This window comes from Euphorbia lathyris, chromosome 1, assembly GCF_963576675.1.
Source record: "Euphorbia lathyris chromosome 1, ddEupLath1.1, whole genome shotgun sequence".
NCBI lineage: Eukaryota > Viridiplantae > Streptophyta > Magnoliopsida > Malpighiales > Euphorbiaceae > Euphorbia > Euphorbia lathyris.
The window spans coordinates 60631305-60650510 of record NC_088910.1 but is presented as its reverse complement, the minus strand read 5'-3'; the positions used below and the strand labels follow the sequence as shown (position 1 = coordinate 60650510).

Genomic DNA, 19206 nt, shown 5'->3' with positions numbered 1-19206 from the left:
AGATGAAACTATAACAACAATTGTTTAATAAAAATAAAACAATAGCACAATTGAGAAAGCCAAAAATTGAGTTCATATAAAGCCGAAAATCTAAATTTTAGTTAAGAGTTAGCAATCGAAACGATAACACCTAGCAACATATACTAAAAAAAGAATACAAATTTACAAAATCTTTATTTTAGTCATTTTGAAAAAAAAAAGACAAATAAAAAAGAAAACATGGATAAGGTAGCGAGAGGTATGAAATCTGGGTAACGACAGAAATGGAATTTCATCTCTGAAAAATGAAACTATAACAACTATTGTTTAATAAAAAGAAAACAACAACACAATTGAGAACAAAAATAACTACAACATATGAAAAAAAAATCGAATAATTACCTTGAGAAACATAAAAATTTCTTGTAATTTTTGACACTTTTGTGTTTTCCGGTTTTAGTTGTTCATGCATCTTCTATTTCTGTCGGATTTCTTCAATTGAAGCTATCAGTTTGGAAAAAAAAGACAAATAAAAAAGAAAACATGGATAAGATAGCGAGAGGTATAGAACCTGGGTAACAACATAAATGAATCTGAAAGATGAAACTATAACAATTATTGTTTAATAAAAATAAAACAACAACATAATTGAGAACAAAATAACTACAACATATGAAAAAAATCGAATATTTACCTTCAGAAATATAATATTATCTATCGTGACCAATCTATCATGCTATCTATCATGCTTTATAAAGAAGTTTATTTGTGACTTTTTGGATTTCCCTTGCTTTATGTTTTTTCATCTTTCCGTAACTATTGCTTTTTTTTATTATTTTAATTAATAGGCTAGTAATTATTTAATATATTATAAATATAAATTTGTTATTTTTAATTAATTAAATATTTTTAATCTGATTTTTTTACTACGTTGACAACTCATCAAAAAGACCTCTAAAATATTTCTTCTCATTTCTCTCTGGTTCCGTAATTATATATAGTATAGATACGAAGATGAATTTAATTTTTAATGCAATACGTAATTGGTACAGTAGATACATGAATGAATGAATGAGGTTAAAGAATAGGGCCCACAAAAACAATTATGGGATATTCTTTTCTTTTATTATTTTTGTCTTTTGATAATAAAACTGAGGCTATAAATGAAGTCGAAGCAGAGTGAAGAACAGGAAATGGAAAACATGGAGGAGGAGAAGGAGAAAGGTAGCCATGGAAGAAAGCAGAACAAGGGTGGAATGGTTACTATGCCCTTCATATTTGGTAAGTTACCTTATCTTTTAATTAACTTTAAATTAATGTCATGGTCTAAAATAGATTTCTTTTTGGTGCAGGAAATGAAATATGTGAGAAACTAGCTGTAGTGGGTTTTAACGCAAACATGATAAGTTACTTGACAACACAGCTTCATATGCCATTAACAAAAGCAGCTAATACTCTCACTAACTTCGGCGGCACTTCTAGCTTGACTCCTCTTCTCGGTGCTTTCTTCGCCGACGCCTATGCTGGCCGCTTCTGGACCATTACAATTGCTTCCTTTATCTACCAAATTGTATGTATTCTTTTTCAACTTTCCTTTTCTCTTTCCATGCCTAACACTTTCAATTAAACAGGGGATGACAAGCCTAACACTTTCAGCCATACTTCCTAATCTAAGGCCACCTCCATGTAAATTAGGAGCTGAGGTCTGCCAAGAAGCAGATACTGGCCAAATAGCAATCCTCTATGTATCTCTCTTATTAGGGGCTTTAGGGTCAGGAGGGATCCGACCCTGTGTGGTTGCATTCGGGGCAGACCAGTTCGATGAAACAGACCCGAACCAAACAACAAAGACATGGAAATATTTCAATTGGTACTATTTTGTAATGGGGGTATCCATACTGTTTGCAGTGACAGTAGTGGTGTATATACAAGACAATGTTGGATGGGGATGGGGACTTGGCATACCAACAGTAGCTATGTTTCTTTCAATTATTGCTTTTATTATTGGATATCCACGTTACCGGAACTTGGATCCGGCTGGTAGTCCGTTTACCCGCTTGATACAAGTCATGGTGGCTGCATTTAAGAAGAGGAAGGTAACCATGGTTTCGGATGCTAGGCACTTGTACCAAAATGATGAACTTGATGCATCCATTTCTCTTGGTGGAAAGCTTCTTCATACTAACCATATCAAGTAACTCTCTCTCTCTCTCTCTCTTTCTTAAATTTTTTAGTCTTATGATTAGGGGGAAAAATAATTTTAGTGTTTACGTACAAAAAGTCTAATTTTAAGTTTATTCGTTTGCCGCACGGTATAATTTTAAATCTAATTAATATTATGAGTTTTTTATTTAATAGCAATTTTATGTCTTATTATATATACAATCGCGCTTTGTGTTAATGGAAAAAAGAAAACTAATCTTTTATTAATGGAGATTGAAATTATACCGTCTAGTAAACATTAGACATAAAATTAAAAGCTTAAAGCATTATTATTTTTACTTAGATTAAAGTACTATTTGCTCCTCGACATATCTAAAATGTTGGTCTTTATCTCTTGACTTACTATTTTGTAATTCTAATCTATCCAAAAATGTGTTTTTATCTTCTAACTTATTATTTACTAGTTGAGATTTTAACAATTTTGATAAGTCTTAGGCCAAGTTTTACTGAATAATAAATTAGTGTAGACAAAGATAAACTTTTTTAATAAGTCAAAAAGCTAATGTTAAATTATAAGTAAAGACTAATATATGGACAAGTCAATATAAAAATAATATTGTCAATAAAAAATGGTATTAATGTTTTGTATTAGAAACTAAATTTGTTTTAAGCTAATAAATATAAGATTAAATTGATTTTTTTTTTTTTGAAAGGAAATTAAATTGATATCTTATCTCTCATAATTTTATGATACGGCATTCTGTGACTATTATTGGAAAAAATACATAATTTGGCTTATGGGACCAAAAACATGACAAGTTATTGGATTGAATTACTATCTTCTTTGCCATAAGGAAGGATAGAGATGAACAAATTGGAAAGCATGTGCATTATCATCAAACCAACTTTTATATACAATTATTGGTTCCCAAAAAGGTATGGGATGATGTTACATTTATTCATTAAGCAAAACAACAAAAGCCAAGCCACTGCTATCCCACCTCACCTATGTCCCAATTCTTTGTATTTTTTCACAAACTCATCGTCAAATTTATGTCAATCTAAATTAAATCCACCCCATATTTTGTGACCAGAAAGTAAGATAGATATCTATTCTATGGTGGAGGAGGTAAAGGGAAATTGCTACCATTTATACCACAAAATCCAAATCATATATCTCGTATTTTGTGTCGGCTATGGATATATACAAATTTGACGAAATCACCTAAACTTTTATGTTTTTATTTCTAAAGTTTTCTTTAGAGAAAGTTTTTATTTAGGTTTAAAGTTTAAATTGTGACGCAACTTATATTTTGAAAGTTAATTAGGCTCTTAATTATTTAAAATTTCCGATTAAAAATATATAATAAAACTATCAATTGAATATTCCGATTAAAAATATTTTCGTATGTGTTTGATTTATACTAAAAGTGCTAATAAATAAAATTTATTTCAATTAAACGAGGAATTCAATTGATGGTTTCAACATGATTATGATTATGGATCTAATTGATAATTTTAAAAGTTGAGGATTGAGCTTTATGCATTTTATTTATATGATGATTGTTAAAATACAGGTTTCTTGACAAAGCAGCCATAGTGAGTGAAGAAGACAATATAAAAGCTAGGGAACCACCAAATTTATGGAGATTAAACACTGTACACAGAGTTGAAGAACTCAAATCAATTATCAGAATGGGACCTATTTGGGCTGCTGGAATTCTCCTAATCACTGCATATGCTCAACAGAGCACATTCTCCCTCCAACAAGCTAAATCAATGGACAGACATCTCTCCAAACATTTCGAAATCCCAGCCGGTTCCATGTCTGTCTTCACAATGACTTCCATGCTCGCCACAATCATCCTCTACGATCGCCTCCTTGTCCCTTTCGTCTCCAAATTCACAGGTCTCGAAAGAGGCATAAGTTTCCTACACAGAATGGGAATCGGCTTTGTCATTTCTATTTTCGCCACTTTCGTTGCTGGATTCATCGAAATCAAGCGCAAAAAAGCTGCTGCAGATCACGGGTTACTGAATTCTCATTCTCCTATTCCAATCTCAGTGTTCTGGCTTGTGCCGCAGTATTCTCTCCATGGAATTGCGGAGGCTTTTATGTCGATTGGGCATTTAGAGTTCTTTTACGATCAGGCACCGGAGAGTATGAGAAGCTCGGCGATGGCGTTGTTTTGGACAGCGATTTCGGTTGGGAATTATATGAGTACGCTTTTGGTTACTTTGGTGCACAAGTTTAGTGGTGGAAAAGATGGATCAAACTGGCTTCCTGATGATAATTTGAACAAGGGAAGATTGGAATATTTTTACTGGTTAATAACCTTGTTACAAGTAGTTAATCTTATTTACTACTTGGTGTGTGCTAAGATGTATACTTTTAAGCCAGTTCATGTTCACCCTAAGGATAAAGAAGATCATCAACTGGAGCTTGTAAACAAGGTTTAGGTTTATATATTAGTAGCTATATAGAGTCAAAATTCTACAATGCTTTCGGACTAACAGGTTTTGGACCATTTAGTAGCTGACACGTTAACATTAATGTTGACGTGTCGGGTCATGTGTGGTCTATTTAGTTCCAAACCAATGTACAAAGTTGGTAGTTAGATGTATTTAAAATAATGGGTTCAACTAAACCCTTCTCTACTTTATGTTTTTCCACTAACACATCGAAAATTAGAATTTATAAGCTTGTTATGTTTTTTATTATTATTATATTATTTTGAATTTGAGCCAAAATCAAGCTTCAAAAGAACAAAAGTTCTCCCAACAACTATTTTGGCTACAAAGACAACTCAGGTATGAAATTTTCGAAATCCTATGTGTTAAAATTAACAAACATACAAACATGGATAAAATAATACAATAAGACTATAAGATTATAATTAAACTAAATTACTGAAATATATAAAAATGATGAAGTAAACTATAAATTTTTTTGAAGAAGTTCAACTAAAAACCATATGATAAAAGTATAACTCACGCAAAAGTCCTATAGAATGATATTAATATCCCTATCAACTTTCTTATGTCGTGGGTTGGGGAATGTTAGGGCAGTTCCTGTTCTATGTGAACTTGTTAAAGCTCATAGGTTGGATGTGATATTTTTGTTTGAAACTTCGGTTAGTCAAGCTTGTATTGAACAGATTCGTGTTAGATTGAATTTCGATGAGTGTTTTATCGTGAATTGTATTGGGCATAGTGGGCACTTTGTGCGTTTTGGAAGAAAAAGGATTTGTGCTCTTTACTTCATTTTTCTAATAATCACATTGATTTATGAGTGGATGATATTGAGACTGACTGTTGGAGATTAACTGGTTTCTACGGTCTTCCAGAACGGGGTCATAGACGGGAATCATGGGTATTATTGGCTGGACTTGCTTCAGGGTCCTCTTTTCCATGGGCTGTTATTGGAGATTTCAATGATCTCCTGTCAAATGATGAAATAAGAGGCCTCCATGATCATCACGCATGGTGCCTTTATGGTTTTCGCTCTACTGTCTACGATTGTGGGCTATTGGATCTTCTTATGTCGGGTTATCCTTTTATTTGGATACGTCATCAGGGCAAGCCGAATGAGATTCAAGAAAAGCCGAGCTCTCGTCTCATCTGATTGGATTGCAAAATTCCCTTCTGGTACGTCTTTAAATACATATGCTCATGTTTCTGATCACCTATTGTTTTACAGACTACTATCGAGGAAGGGAGAGGTTTTACTTGGAAGTTTATGTTTGAAAATAAGTGGCTCCGCGAGCCTGACCTCCAAGCTTTAATCATCTCTAAATGGAATGTTAATTCGGACATGAGTCTGACTAGTCGGTTGCAGCATTTAACAAATGCATTAACCAAGTGGGGATGCGTCTGAACATTGCTTGTAACCAGCGTCTTGAGCAATTGCGGGAGAGATCGCTTGATACTGATTCTTTTGAATTTGATTTGGTAAAGGGAAATTAATTGGTTTGCTAGTCCAATAGGAAGATCATTGGAGGCAGCGTTCAAAGACTTTTTGGTTACAGGAAGGCGACTCACATTCAAAGTTTTTCCATAATTTTGCAAACGTTCATCGTAAGCATTATTTTATCACCAAATTGCAGAATAAGAATGAGGAATGTGTCAGTTCAACGACGGATATTAGTTCAGCTGATATGGAGTATTTTACGGATTTATTTTCAGACAGTCAGGCTGGTGTTCATTCAGTGATTGACCTTTTACAGCCTTGTGTTTCTGATTCTGATAATGCTTACCTAAATTCTGAGTTCACAAAGGATGAATTTAAGAAGGCCTTATTCCAAATACATCCAGATAAGTCACCCAGTCCGGACGGTTTCAATCAACGGTTTTGGCATGTCTTGGGTGACTATTTTTTTATGGGTGAGGAATGGATCAGTCAAAGAGCTTTTCCTCAGGGTCTGAATGATTCAGTGATTGCATTGATTCCTAAATACGAGAATCCAAGCACGATGAAGGATTTACGGCCCATTGCACTATGCAACGTGCTCTACAAAATTGTCAGTAAAGTTCTTGCCAATAGAATGAAGTATATTCTCCATACTGATATCTTAGATACCCAATCTGCTTTTCTACAGGGTTGGGCTATTACTAATTATGTTCTTGTTGCTTTCGAGCTTATCCATAGCATGAAAAGAAACGTGAATAAAAAAACTCGGCGAAGTAGCGCTAAAAGTGGATATTAGTAAAGCTTGCTATCGGGTCGATTGAAATTATCTCACGGCTATAATGTTAAGATTTGGTTTCAAGTCTGACTCAGTTGAATTGATAATTGTTGAAACACCTTTCCACATAATTTTGATTTGACAAAATTGTTTAAGTATAATGTAAAATACATATTCTAAACACACTAAGTTTAAATGCTTTGATTTATTCTACTAATGTGTTTGTTCAATGTTGAGTTAAAACTGTTATAACACATAAGGATTAAAAGGCCCAAGCCCAATACGGAAGCCAAGGCCCAAGTCAAACAACTCAGTACAACTCGGCTCGCGTATGTCAAGACGTTGCCGTTTTGAACAAAACGCAACTCAGTAAAAGGAAGGATCTAGAAGACCTTCGGGAACAACTTCAAGATGAAGCTGCTGAGTAGTCTCGACAAAGCGTACAAGACAGCAGCTGGCAAAGCAAAACTTCCAGACAAAGTATTTCCCCTTTGGGCAAAGTTCAGACGACACAGTATGCTGTCCAGTTGACTTTACCATAAAAGGAGAGACAGTCTGCTGAGCTGACCGAGGATAGAAGATACACATTTCTGATTGGCCGAGAGCTCTGAGCAAGTCAGGATGACAACGACATGTAGCCGTTTCCCTCCAACGGTTATTTCAAAATTCGAAATGACCGATGCCCAGACGTCTCTATAAATAGTGCCATCAGAAGCTTCACTCAACACAGAACTTGATCAAGCCATTACGCTGACCAAATTTCTACAAGTTCTGCAAGCAAAGAAGCAAAGCAAAATCTTACACTACAATTCTTATATTTGTGTAAAAGTCTAGAGTGATTGTTTCAATCGTCTAAAGTGTCTTAGCAAATCTTTGTATAGGACAAAACACTTATCATTTCTAGAGATAGAAAGGAGAGGCTGAGTACTCGGTTTTAAGTACTCAGCGAGAGATTAGGATTGAGTAGAGGTATAGAGGAAGGTACTCTTGTCATACTTAGTTGCTGATATTGTAAAAGGTTTGAGGCTCTACCTTTAAAGAGCTCAGTAGAGGATTTGAAATCTCGGAACGTGTTCCGAGGACAGGACGTAGGCTTAGAATAAGCCGAACCTGGATAAATCTGCTGAGTGAAGTATTTCTTACCTTTAACTCCTTATTTATATTGCTTGCTTAAAATAACCAAAAACTGACCAAGTAAAGAGGTCAAGTTGAGTTGTGCGCGTTGAACGTCTGAGCTCAGGGATAGACTCTAAGTGCTATCTCCTGACCCAAGCTAAGAAACTGACCTAGTCACCAGTTGACTAAGCCAGTATCTTGCTGTTTACTCAGCGCCGCTGTTAAAACCTTTTTCCTTAGAAAAAGAAGTCTGCCCTAATTGCGAAAAAGTTTAAATAGTTCCTAACCCCCCTTTGGAACTATACTTGCAACCTTACAAGGGACCAACAAGTGGTATCAGAGCTCTAAAAGCTCACTTTAAAAGGTCTAACAACCTTGAGCTGATCCCTGCCATGGGCGAAAACAGCACTCGGTTTCTCCCTGGAAACCAAACAACTCAAATACTGCTTGAGGGGCTGTCCATTACTAGGCCTCCCCTATTCTTCGGGTCAAACTATACCTTTTGGAAGAATAGGATGAAAAACTTCATTCAGGCTACAAACATGAGTGCCTGGCTATCTATAGTTCAAGGCCCATTTGTACTTGTCGAGGTTGTGGCTGGCCAAACAGTTGTAAAAGCTGAGGCCAAATGGACAGAGGATGATCTTAAGAAGCTCCAAAACCATGCTTCGGCTATCAATATGCTTCACTGTGCGCTCGATGCTGCAGAATATAATAAAATCTCAGGTTGTGAGTCGGCACAAGAGATCTGGAGAAAGCTGGAAGTCACCTACGAGGGAACCAATAAAGTAAAGGAGTCCAAGGTGAATCAGCAGATGAGACTGTACGAGCTGTTCGAGATGAACAATGATGAGGGCATTTCAGACATGAATGCAAGGTTTACCAACATCATTAATGAGCTCAAGAGACTTGGGAAAATCTTCACTGAGGAAGAACAAGTCAAAAAGATACTCAGGAGTCTTCCTAAAGACTGGCAAGCAAAGAAGACAGCAGTTGAGGAAGCTCAGGATTTAACCACCTACAAATATGATGAACTCATCGGTTCATTGCTGACCCATGAGATATCCATGAAAAACTTTGAGGTGAAGGAAAAATCTGAAGACAAGAAGCAGAAATCCTTTGTCATGAAAGATGACTCCACTGACGGGAGTTCAACTGATGATGAGGAGATGGCTATGTTCACAAGAAAGATGAAAAGGCTATTCAGGAATAGTGACAAATACTCTAAAAAGCCTTACAGAAAGTTTGATAAGTATAAGGCTGACTCAAGTGACAACAAATACAGAAAGGACAGCTCAAAGCCCATTACATGCTTTGAGTGCCATCAAACTGGCCATATTAAGTCAAACTGCCCCACGCTGAGGAAAGACAAGAAAAGTGGGAAGAAAGCAATGGTGGCTACTTGGAGCGACAGCGATGAGTCTTCATCTACAGAAACTGAGGCCACTGAGTCAGCGAAGATATGCTTCATGGCTGACGAACTTGCTGAGCCATGCGTCTCTGAGCATGTTGACCTATCAGATGACGAGGAGCAATCAAATGAGGTAATTTCTCTTCCCCAGCTCAGAAACGATATGGTTAATGACCTGAGTGATCTCTATACACTTGTCAAGAAGTGTAATAAGAAAGTTAGAGCACTCAGCAGGCGATGTGACGAAGTGGAAGAGGTCAAACTGAGTGACCTCAGATACCTTCTTTAGGACAATACAACTCTGCATGATAACATGAAGATCATACATGAGTCTGTCTCTGAAGTCCAGTCAGTTTCAAAGAAACTGAGTAAGGACGTCACAACTATCCAGAACCAACTAAAGGTTCCAAATAAAAGAAACAGTCCTCTGAGAACTCAGTACCAAGGTACTAAGCAGAGATGGAATCCCCAGCGAAAAGTCCAGTGTGACTTTTGTGGGAAGTTAGGACACACCACTAAGGTGTGCTGGCACGCTCAGCACTGGGGTGCTGACAAGTTAGTGAAACATCCTAAACAGAAGGTCAGTTGTGACTTCTGTGGAAAGAATGGCCATACTGTCCATGTATGTCGCCATAAAATAAAATATGATGCTTTACCTGTTGCACCTAACAAGCAAGGACCCAAAAAGAATTGGGTACCTAAAAGTAACTAGTTACAATGCAGGTAAGCTTGAGATGTGCCGAGAAGTCAAAGATGTGGTATATTGACAGCGCATGCTCAAGGCATATGACGGGTGATGAAACTCAGTTCATCACGTTTGAGCGTAAACGAGGAGGGAGCGTAAGTTTTGGAGACAACAAGAAGGGTAAGATAGTAGGGTCAGGAACCATCGGAGGTAATCCTACTATTGAATTTGTCTCCCTAGTCAGCGGACTCAAATATAACTTACTCAGCGTAGCTCAGCTATGTGACAATGGGAGAAAAGTTATATTTGATGCTACTGGATGTAAAATATACGAGGATAAAACAAATGAGTTAATTTTAACTGCCCCTCGGATAGATAATGTCTTTATGCTAGACTTATAGAAAAAGTTTTCAAAAACTGTGTGCTTAGTATCAAAGGAAGAAAATTCCTGGCTATGGCACAGGAGACTTGGTCATGTAAGCATGGACCTCCTGGCCAAACTAGCAAGAAAGCAATTGGTTGAGGGACTGCCTGAACTTAAATTTCAAAAAGATCAATTATGCCACGCTTGCCAAGCTGGAAAACAAACCAAACAATCTTTTCATAGCAAAAATATCGTCTCAACTAAACGTACGTTAGAGTTACTACACTTGGATCTCTTCGGTTCAGTCCAGCCGCTGAGTCTGGGTGGAAGAAGATTTTCCTTAGTCATTGTAGATGACTTCTCAAGGTATATGTGGGTTATCTTGCTGACCAGCAAGGATGAGACCTTTGAGACATTTTCAAATTTGGTTAGAAAAATTGAAAATGAAAAAGACCTAAAATTAGCTCACATCCGTAGTGATAACGGTGGAGAATTCAAAAACCAAAAGTTTGTTGAATTCTGTGAAGCCAGCGACATTGACCACAATTTTTCTACTCCTAGAACACCTCAGCAAAATGGGGTTGTAGAAAGGAAGAACAGAACTCTGGTTGAAATAGCCAGGACAATGCTGGATGAGCATAGGCTTCCAAAGTATTTTTGGGGAGAGGCTGTTAACACAGCATGCTATATTCTTAATAGGGTTCTAGTTAGACCTATACTCAAGAAAACCCCCTATGAACTTTGGAAAGGACGAAAGCCAAATATTGGATACTTTCGTGCCTTTGGCTGTAGATGTTTTATTTTAAATACCAAAGATAGCTTAGCAAAGTTTGATTCAAAAGCTGATGAGGCTATCTTTTTGGGCTACTCAACAAACAGCAAAGCATACAGAGTTTTTAATAAGCGAACTCAAGTTTTAGAAGAGTCAGTACATGTAGAGTTCGACGAAACTGACCCTGCAGGTAGATACCAGCCGCTGACCGAAGATGATCCACACTCAGTAACCTCCGCTGACCAAGAACCAGCTACTGAGTCATTCACGAAAAGGCTGACCAAGAGTAAGAGTGAACCTAAGATTACTTTTACTGACCCATCTACTTCTGCAGAGATTGTTGAAACAAAGACAACACAAGACATAAATCTATCTAAAGAGATAAGGATTCCAAGAGGGCACTCAGAAAGTGCAATCCTTGATTCTGCTGGGAATACCCTGATGACGAGGAATCAACTCAGGAAGTACCTCAGCAATGTTGCTTTCGTCTCAGTACAAGAACCGAAGAATTTCGTTGAAGCTGAGTACGATGAATTCTGGATGATCGCAATGCAAGAGGAGCTCGATCAATTTAGAAGAAACGATGTATGGGAGTTAGTGCCTCATCCAAAGAGTCAAAAGACCATCGGAACAAGATGGGTCTTCAGGAACAAGATGGATGAACAAGGAAACGTAGTCAGGAACAAAGCAAGGCTTGTAGCTCAGGGCTACAGTCAGCAAGAAGGTATTGACTACGGTGAGACCTTTGCCCCAGTGGCAAGGCTAGAGGCAATTAGAATTCTATGTGCATATGCATCTTACATGAACTTTAAATTATTCCAAATGGATGTCAAAAGTGCATTTCTTAATGGAGTTATAAACGAGGAGGTTTATGTAAATCAACCTCCAGGTTTTGAGGACCCTAAGTTCCCAAACCATGTTTACAAACTCAAAAAGGCTCTGTACGGCCTCAAGCAAGCACCACGTGCTTGGTATGAGAGGCTGACCAGTTTCCTGCTGACTAGAAATTACGTCAGAGGCAAAGCTGATACAACCTTATTCATTAAGAGAAAGGGTAAAGATACCCTGCTGGCCCAAATTTATGTTGATGATATAATATTTGGTGCAACTAACGAATCTATGTGCAAGGAGTTTAGCAAACAAATGCAGACTGAGTTTGAAATGTCCATGATGGGAGAACTCAACTTCTTTCTCGGTCTTCAAATTAAACAAGGAAAGAATGACATCTTCATCAGTCAAGCCAAATATGCCAAGGAGATATTAAAGAAATATGACTTGGAAAATTGCAAGCCAATATCCACTCCTATGGGCACTGACACTGTCCTCTGCGCTGACAAGAATGGTAAGTCAGTAGACAGCAAATTATATCGAGGTATGATAGGCTCTCTACTTTACTTAACAGCCAGTAGACCGGACATTCAGTTTTCAGTATGCTACTGTGCTAGATATCAATCTAACCCTAAGGAATCTCATTACATTGCTGTAAAAAGAATCCTTAGATATTTGCAAAGCTCAGTGAACGCAGGTCTATGGTATCCAAATACTCATGATTTTACACTCATCGGATACACTGACGCTGACTATGGAAAAGCACCTCTGGAGGATGTCACTTCTTAGGAAGCTGTCTTGTATCCTGGTTCAGCAAAAAGCAGGCGTTAGTAGCCTTGTCTACCACTGAAGCTGAGTACATTGATGCTGGTCATTGTGTTGCTCAAGTCCTATGGATTAAGCAACAGCTTGAAGACTATGGTGTTCAAACGAAGACAATTGAAGTCAAATATGACAACAAAAGTGCAATTGATCTCTCAAAGAACCCAATTCAACACAGCAGAATGAAGCATGTCAGCATCATACATCACTTCATTAGAGACCATGTACTCAAGGGTGAGATCAAGCTGACCTTTGTCCCAATGGATGAACAGCTTGCGGATATCTTCACGAAGCCACTGGCCCGTGAGCAGTTCAGCATACTGAGAGAAGCAATTGGTATGTTTAATCCTCTTCAGTAAATTCCTGTGCTAAATGAATATGAATGCTGAGTGAATTACTATGCTGAATGATTGATTGTTTGCTGAGTAACTCATCGAAACTGACTGAACATCAAATACTGAGTAAACTTGCACACTGAGTAAATTAGTTTAAACTTAAACTTAAAAATCATCCTTTTATGCAATGCTGACCACTCAGAATATCAAACGCTTAGTATTCTACACGCTGAGTGTTAGATCCGTTAGAATGAATGCAATAGCACGCGTATAGCCCTATGATGACGTATTCGCCGTATGTGTCATAAATGCCAGGATCTTTGTCGGTACATAATCCCGAGGCAAAACTGACACATGGATTTGATTAAATCCACACCGATCATTTCTTCTATAAATAATGGGTAATTCCCCATCTTTTATTCTTTACGCTTAATCAAATTCTAAGGCAAAGAAACTCTCTCTCTCAAGATCCTTCTAAACCTTCCCCATCCTCGAAAATGACTAAGGTTTCTTACAATACCTCCGGTGCCGGCCACCAAAAGTCCAACTCCGATGAACCTACTGGAAATCCTCCTACGCCGAGCAAGGGAAAAACTGGCCAAACCTCTGGTCAAGGAAAGACTGTGAAAGTTCGCACCTACTCTAAAGTTTTTGAGAACGTACGAGAATGGAAAGTCGAGCCCTCCAGATGGGTCTCAGAACACTTCGTACAGAACGAACAACCTTTCTGCGAATGGATTTCACAAAACGGCTGGACGGAGCTGTTTTCGGTTAGGGATGAAACCTATCCTAACCTAGTGAGGGAGTTTTACCACAACCTCAAAGTTTCCAATGACAACACTGACTACCTGTGCACTGAGGTGAAAGGAAAAACCATCTTCGTCAACCCTCTCTACATAGGAAATCTTCTCAAGCTGAAAACTGAGGGAGCAAGGCTGAGAAGATCGGGAGATCAGGACAAAACTGACTATGCACACAACTTTTGCAAACTTGAGGGTCACTCAGGAGAAGTGTCAGCTTCATCAATGGGTCAGCACCAGAAGATGGCTCACTACTTGCTGACCTACTTCATCTACCCGAAGATCAACTGCACTACATCAGCAACAAATTTCGAGCAGTGCTTTATATGGCACATGCTGACGTACACTCCCATCAACATGTCGGTCTTTCTCGTTGCTGGTTTCCTTCGAAGCACTGGCACGATGCGGCTTGGATCCCTCATCACCAGAATCCTCATTGACCATAAGATTGATCTTGAAAGTGAGGAGAAGAATCGAGGATCTGAGATCATAGCTGCCTTGCTGAGAGCATTAAAGTTTGGACAGCCCTTGAAGAAAGGTAAAGCTGGTGCTGCTGGCCAAGCTGAGGGAACTGCTGAGCCTAAGAAAGGGCGAAGGACTAAGGCCCCAGCTTCCCACAAGAGGAAAACTGCTGAGACTCCTACCAAAAACGTTGAGTCTCCAGCAAAGAGGCAGAAGTCAGCTGGTAAGTCAGCTGAGAAAAAAAGCAGGCAAGGTGAGCCTGGAACTGAGGAAGCTACTGCGCAACCTCAGAAGAAGCAGAAGCCTTCAACACTGTCTCCCCTCAACGCTATACCTACTGATTTCATTGTACCGGGTGACTCTCACTTCACCCAGTGTCAAGGTAGTGTAGCTGAGCATGATGAAAATGAGGTTCAACTAGATGATCACTTCATCTCTCAAGTTGAGGAAGAACTTGATGGTGACAGTACTGAAGAAGAAGAAGAAGAAGCCAGCGGTCAGGATGACGCTGAGGACTCTGAGGAAATAGCCAGTGAGATTGAGGTTGAGCATGCCGATACTGAGTTGGCTGCTGGAGTTGAGCAAGTACTCGATCAACACACTGTTGATCCAGCTGAAGAGCAAGCTGACCAGCCTCATACTGAGCAACAAGAATCTTCCCCTTCTCACTCAGGAGAACTTGATAATACTGTCACTCCACCTCGTAGAAGGCGAAAGTTGGTCAAGGCCAGTGAGAAGCTAATCAGTGAACCTCCTGTGCAAATACCAACTCTTCCTGACTTCGTCATCTCAAAGACAACTAAGGACCCTTCTAGCGTCAAACTCAAGTTTTTCAAACGCCAATCCACTTCCACTACATCGGCGGCATTAGAAAAACAAGCCTCTGTTTCTTCTCAACAGGAACATGCCGACCCTAATGCTTATGCAACATCAACCAGTCAGGTTGAGCCGTCTACTATTCATGCTATTTCCTCAAGCATGGTGCTGACTCCACACACCTCTGCCGTCAGCACAGACAGTATTCGCATTACAACTTCTCCAACTCAACTCTCTGCCGATCAATCAACTATTCCTTCAACTCAAGTGCAGATTGAGAATACTATTCCAGTCACTGACCAGGTTACCCCCTTCACTCCACTTCCTTCCGGTCATACTGATGTCCCTGAAGGTTCACAAAGCCATCTGAATGCCACTGAGTACGGCAAAAAGATCATTGACTCAGTGCAAGCATTAATCAGAGACCTTCAACATTCCACTTCTCCTGCTACTGGATCTTCAATTCTTGAGACCACCCAGCTCTCCCAAGTCACTCAGCTTCTCAACGAAGTTAAGGGACTCAAGGATCTGTTGAACGTCGTCTTATCTTTCCAAGCACAACAAGCTAAGCAGGATTCAATTGCCAAGTTGGCTGAGATCCAGCTGACAACCGTGCAACACCTGAACTCTCTCCATCAACAAGTCCAGAAATTGTCAGCTGTGAACACTAACTATGCCACTTCATCTGAACTCAAAATGCTTTTTGCTCAGCTTCATACTGAGCAACTTAAGACCAACGAGCAAATGGTGTCATACAGTCAGTGCTCAGTAGAGCAAATTGGTGAGGCTATAAGGTTGCTTAATCTGAATAAGCAAGAGATGGATACTGACGCAATGAAGCAGAACGAGATGATGACTCTCGCACAGCAGACCTTCAATCACATTCGTCATAACAACATCCAACGTCAGTATTACGACACAGCTCTCTTAAAAACCTTCCACCAAATCTTTGCTGGCCTTACTGAAGCTCTTATCTGGCAAGGCAAAGCTCAAGCATTCAGCGTCAATATGCTCAATGCTGCTGATCTCAAAGTACCCGATGAGGTCTCAGCTGATGGAGTTGCCATTTTTGATGGCGTAAATGAAAGTGCTGATAAGCTTAAGGAGCTATCCCAAGAACTGACTCGCGCTGTATTAACTGATGCTTTCAGACTCCCTGAAGTTGACAAAACGGGGGAGAAAGAACATGCAGCAAGAGCTCAGCATGAGCGAAGTCAGTCATCGCATCACAAGAAAAAGAAATAGATAGGCTAGCCCAGTTTTAGACTGAGTCACTTGTAATCTATTTCTATTTGCCTTATCTATAAAAAATTTGGCTGTGTAATTACTGACTTCTATCTATATATCATATTTGCATCTCTTATTCAAATCCTGAGTTATGATATATGTTATTTAGTACTGAGTCATTATGTATCTTCAATTAAATCAGCTATGTTTAATAAATGTAACATTTATTGACTAAATGATATGCTGATAACATGTTTGACATTGACCTATGTGTTTATAAAACATTCTGATAAGAACTCATTGAACAACAAATTACTCAGCGCGCTCTATATGACTAAACCTTCCGCTTAATACTGAGTAAATAGAATATGTTGATATAGCTGACCTATATCTGAAAACTGACCTTAGACTTACTCATTTAAACCTAAAAATGTTTTGAGTAAAACTAAGTCAGTAGCTCAACCCTTACGGGGGAGTTTGCTAAATTATACTAGGTCAACTATCATGGGGGAGCTCATACTGAGTTCCTCGCTGAATAGTTTTGCCAACATCAAAATGGGGGAGTTTGTTGAAACACCTTTCCACATAATTTTGATTTGACAAAATTGTTTAAGTATAATTTAAAATACATATTCTAAACACACTAAGTTTAAATGCTTTGATTTATTCTACTAATGTGTTTGTTCAATGTTGAGTTAAAACTGTTATAAGACATAAGGATTAAAAGGCCCAAGTCCAATACGGAAGCCAAGGCCCAAGTCAAACAACTCAGTACAACTCGGCCCGCGTATGTCAAGACGTTGCCGTTTTGAACAAAACGCAACTCAGCAAAAGGAAGGATCTAGAAGACCTTCGGGAACAACTTCAAGATAAAGCTGCTGAGTAGTCTCGACAAAGCGTACAAGACAGCAGCTGGCAAAGCAAAACTTCCAGACAAAGTATTTCCCTTTTGGGCAAAGTTCAGACGACACAGTATGCTGTCCAGTTGACTTTACCATAAAAGGAGAGACAGTCTGCTGAGCTGACCGAGGACAGAAGATACATAATTCTGATTGGCCGAGAGCTCTGAGCAAGTCAGGATGACAACGATATGTAGCTGTTTCCCTTCAACGGTTATTTCGAAATTCGAAATGACCGATGCCCAGACGTCTCTATAAATAGTGCCATCAGAAGCTTCACTCAACACAGAACTTGATCAAGCCATTACGCTGACCAAATTTCTACAAGTTCTGCAAGCAAAGAAGCAAAGCAAAATCTTACACTACAATTCTTATATTTGTGTAAAAGTCTAGAGTGATTGTTTCAATCGTCTAAAGTGTCTTAGCAAATCTTTGTATAGGACAAAACACTTATCATTTCTAGAGATAGAAAGGAGAGGCTGAGTACTCGGTTTTAAGTACTCAGCGAGAGATTAGGATTGAGTAGAGGTATAGAGGAAGGTACTCTTGTCATACTTAGTTGCTGATATTGTAAAAGGTTTGAGGCTCTACCTTTAAAGAGCTCAGTAGAGGATTCGAAATCTCGGAACGTGTTCCGAGGACAAGACGTAGGCTTAGAATAAGCCGAACCTGGATAAATCTGCTGAGTGAAGTATTTCTTACCTTTAACTCCTTATTTATATTGCTTGCTTAAAATAACCAAAAACTGACCAAGTAAAGAGGTCAAGTTGAGTTGTGCGCGTTGAACGTCTGAGCTCAGGGATAGACTCTAAGTGCTATCTCCTAACCCAAGCTAAGAAACTGACCTAGTCACCAGTTGACTAAGCCAGTATCTTGCTGTTTACTCAGCGCCGCTGTTAAAACCTTTTTCCTTAGAAAAAGAAGTCTGCCCTAATTGCGAAAAAGTTTAAATAGTTCCTAACCCCCCCTTGGAACTATACTTGCAACCTTACAAGGGACCAACAATAATGCTATGTGTTACCATTGTACGGTATTATGTGAAGATAAATAACAGTCTGTCGGATATAGTGACTCCACATCGTGGCTTGAGGCATGGAGATCCCTTGTCTCTTTGCCTTTTTTTTGTTATGTTTTGAAGGTTTAACAGCTATGATTTCGGATGCGGAGGTAAAGGGTTTACTTCATGGTAATACGGTCAGTCGTGGGGCTCCTTCGGTTACTCATCTACTATTTGCCGATGACGCATTCTTATTTTTTTGGGCAAATATTAAGGAGAGTCGGGTTATGTGGAATATCTTTAGTGGTTATGAACTCACCTCCGGGCAGGCCATTAATTATGACAAATTGGGGATTATGTTCAGCCGTAACGTGGACTCTATGTTAGCTGATGGCATATCGACTATTCTTGGGGTGTCATCAAATCTGTCATCTAGTCATTATTTTGGCCTTTCGTCTTTGGTGGGTCGTAATAAAAGAGCCATTTTCGTTCATCTAAAGGATCGTGTTTGGAAAAAAGTTCAACAGTGGCGGGGGAGACCGATTTCTAAAGTAGGAAAGGCCACATTGATTCGTTCAGTTGGGCAAGCAATTCCTATTTATTTTATGGGAGTTTTCTTATCTCACGTTTCTATTGTTGAGGAACTTCAAATGATGCTTAGTTCTTTTTGGTGGGGCAACAAACGGAATGGGGAGCGTTCAATTAATTGGATATCTTGGGAATGTCTTTGTTTTCCAAAGGTCTATAGATGTTTAAATTTCTGAGATTTCACGGCTTTCAATCTTACAATGCTGGGAAAACAAGGTTGGAAATTTATGTCTGATTCAAATTCTATAGCCAGTAGA

The 19206-nt window shown here is 38.7% G+C and overlaps 1 protein-coding gene across 1 annotated transcript; it reads left to right on the top strand.

Moving 5' to 3' along the window:
- The first annotated feature begins 1106 nt into the window (after positions 1–1106).
- Positions 1107–4800, top strand: LOC136235031 (protein NRT1/ PTR FAMILY 3.1). Its single transcript, XM_066024543.1, has 4 exons — positions 1107–1260; positions 1332–1549; positions 1611–2173; positions 3720–4800. The coding sequence occupies exons 1-4, from the start codon at positions 1143–1145 to the stop codon at positions 4600–4602; spliced, it is 1782 nt and encodes a 593-aa protein (XP_065880615.1). The 5' UTR covers positions 1107–1142; the 3' UTR covers positions 4603–4800.
- The last annotated feature ends 14406 nt before the right edge of the window (positions 4801–19206 follow it).

Bases quoted from the DNA above. Each gene is read 5' to 3' on its own strand.
- LOC136235031 (XM_066024543.1), top strand. From the start codon at position 1,143: ATGAAGTCGAAGCAGAGTGAAGAACAGGAAATGGAAAACATGGAGGAG. The intron at 1,261-1,331 runs GTAAGTTACCTT...TTTTTGGTGCAG, and splicing joins TACTATGCCCTTCATATTTG to GAAATGAAATATGTGAGAAA. The intron at 1,550-1,610 runs GTATGTATTCTT...TCAATTAAACAG, and splicing joins CTTCCTTTATCTACCAAATT to GGGATGACAAGCCTAACACT.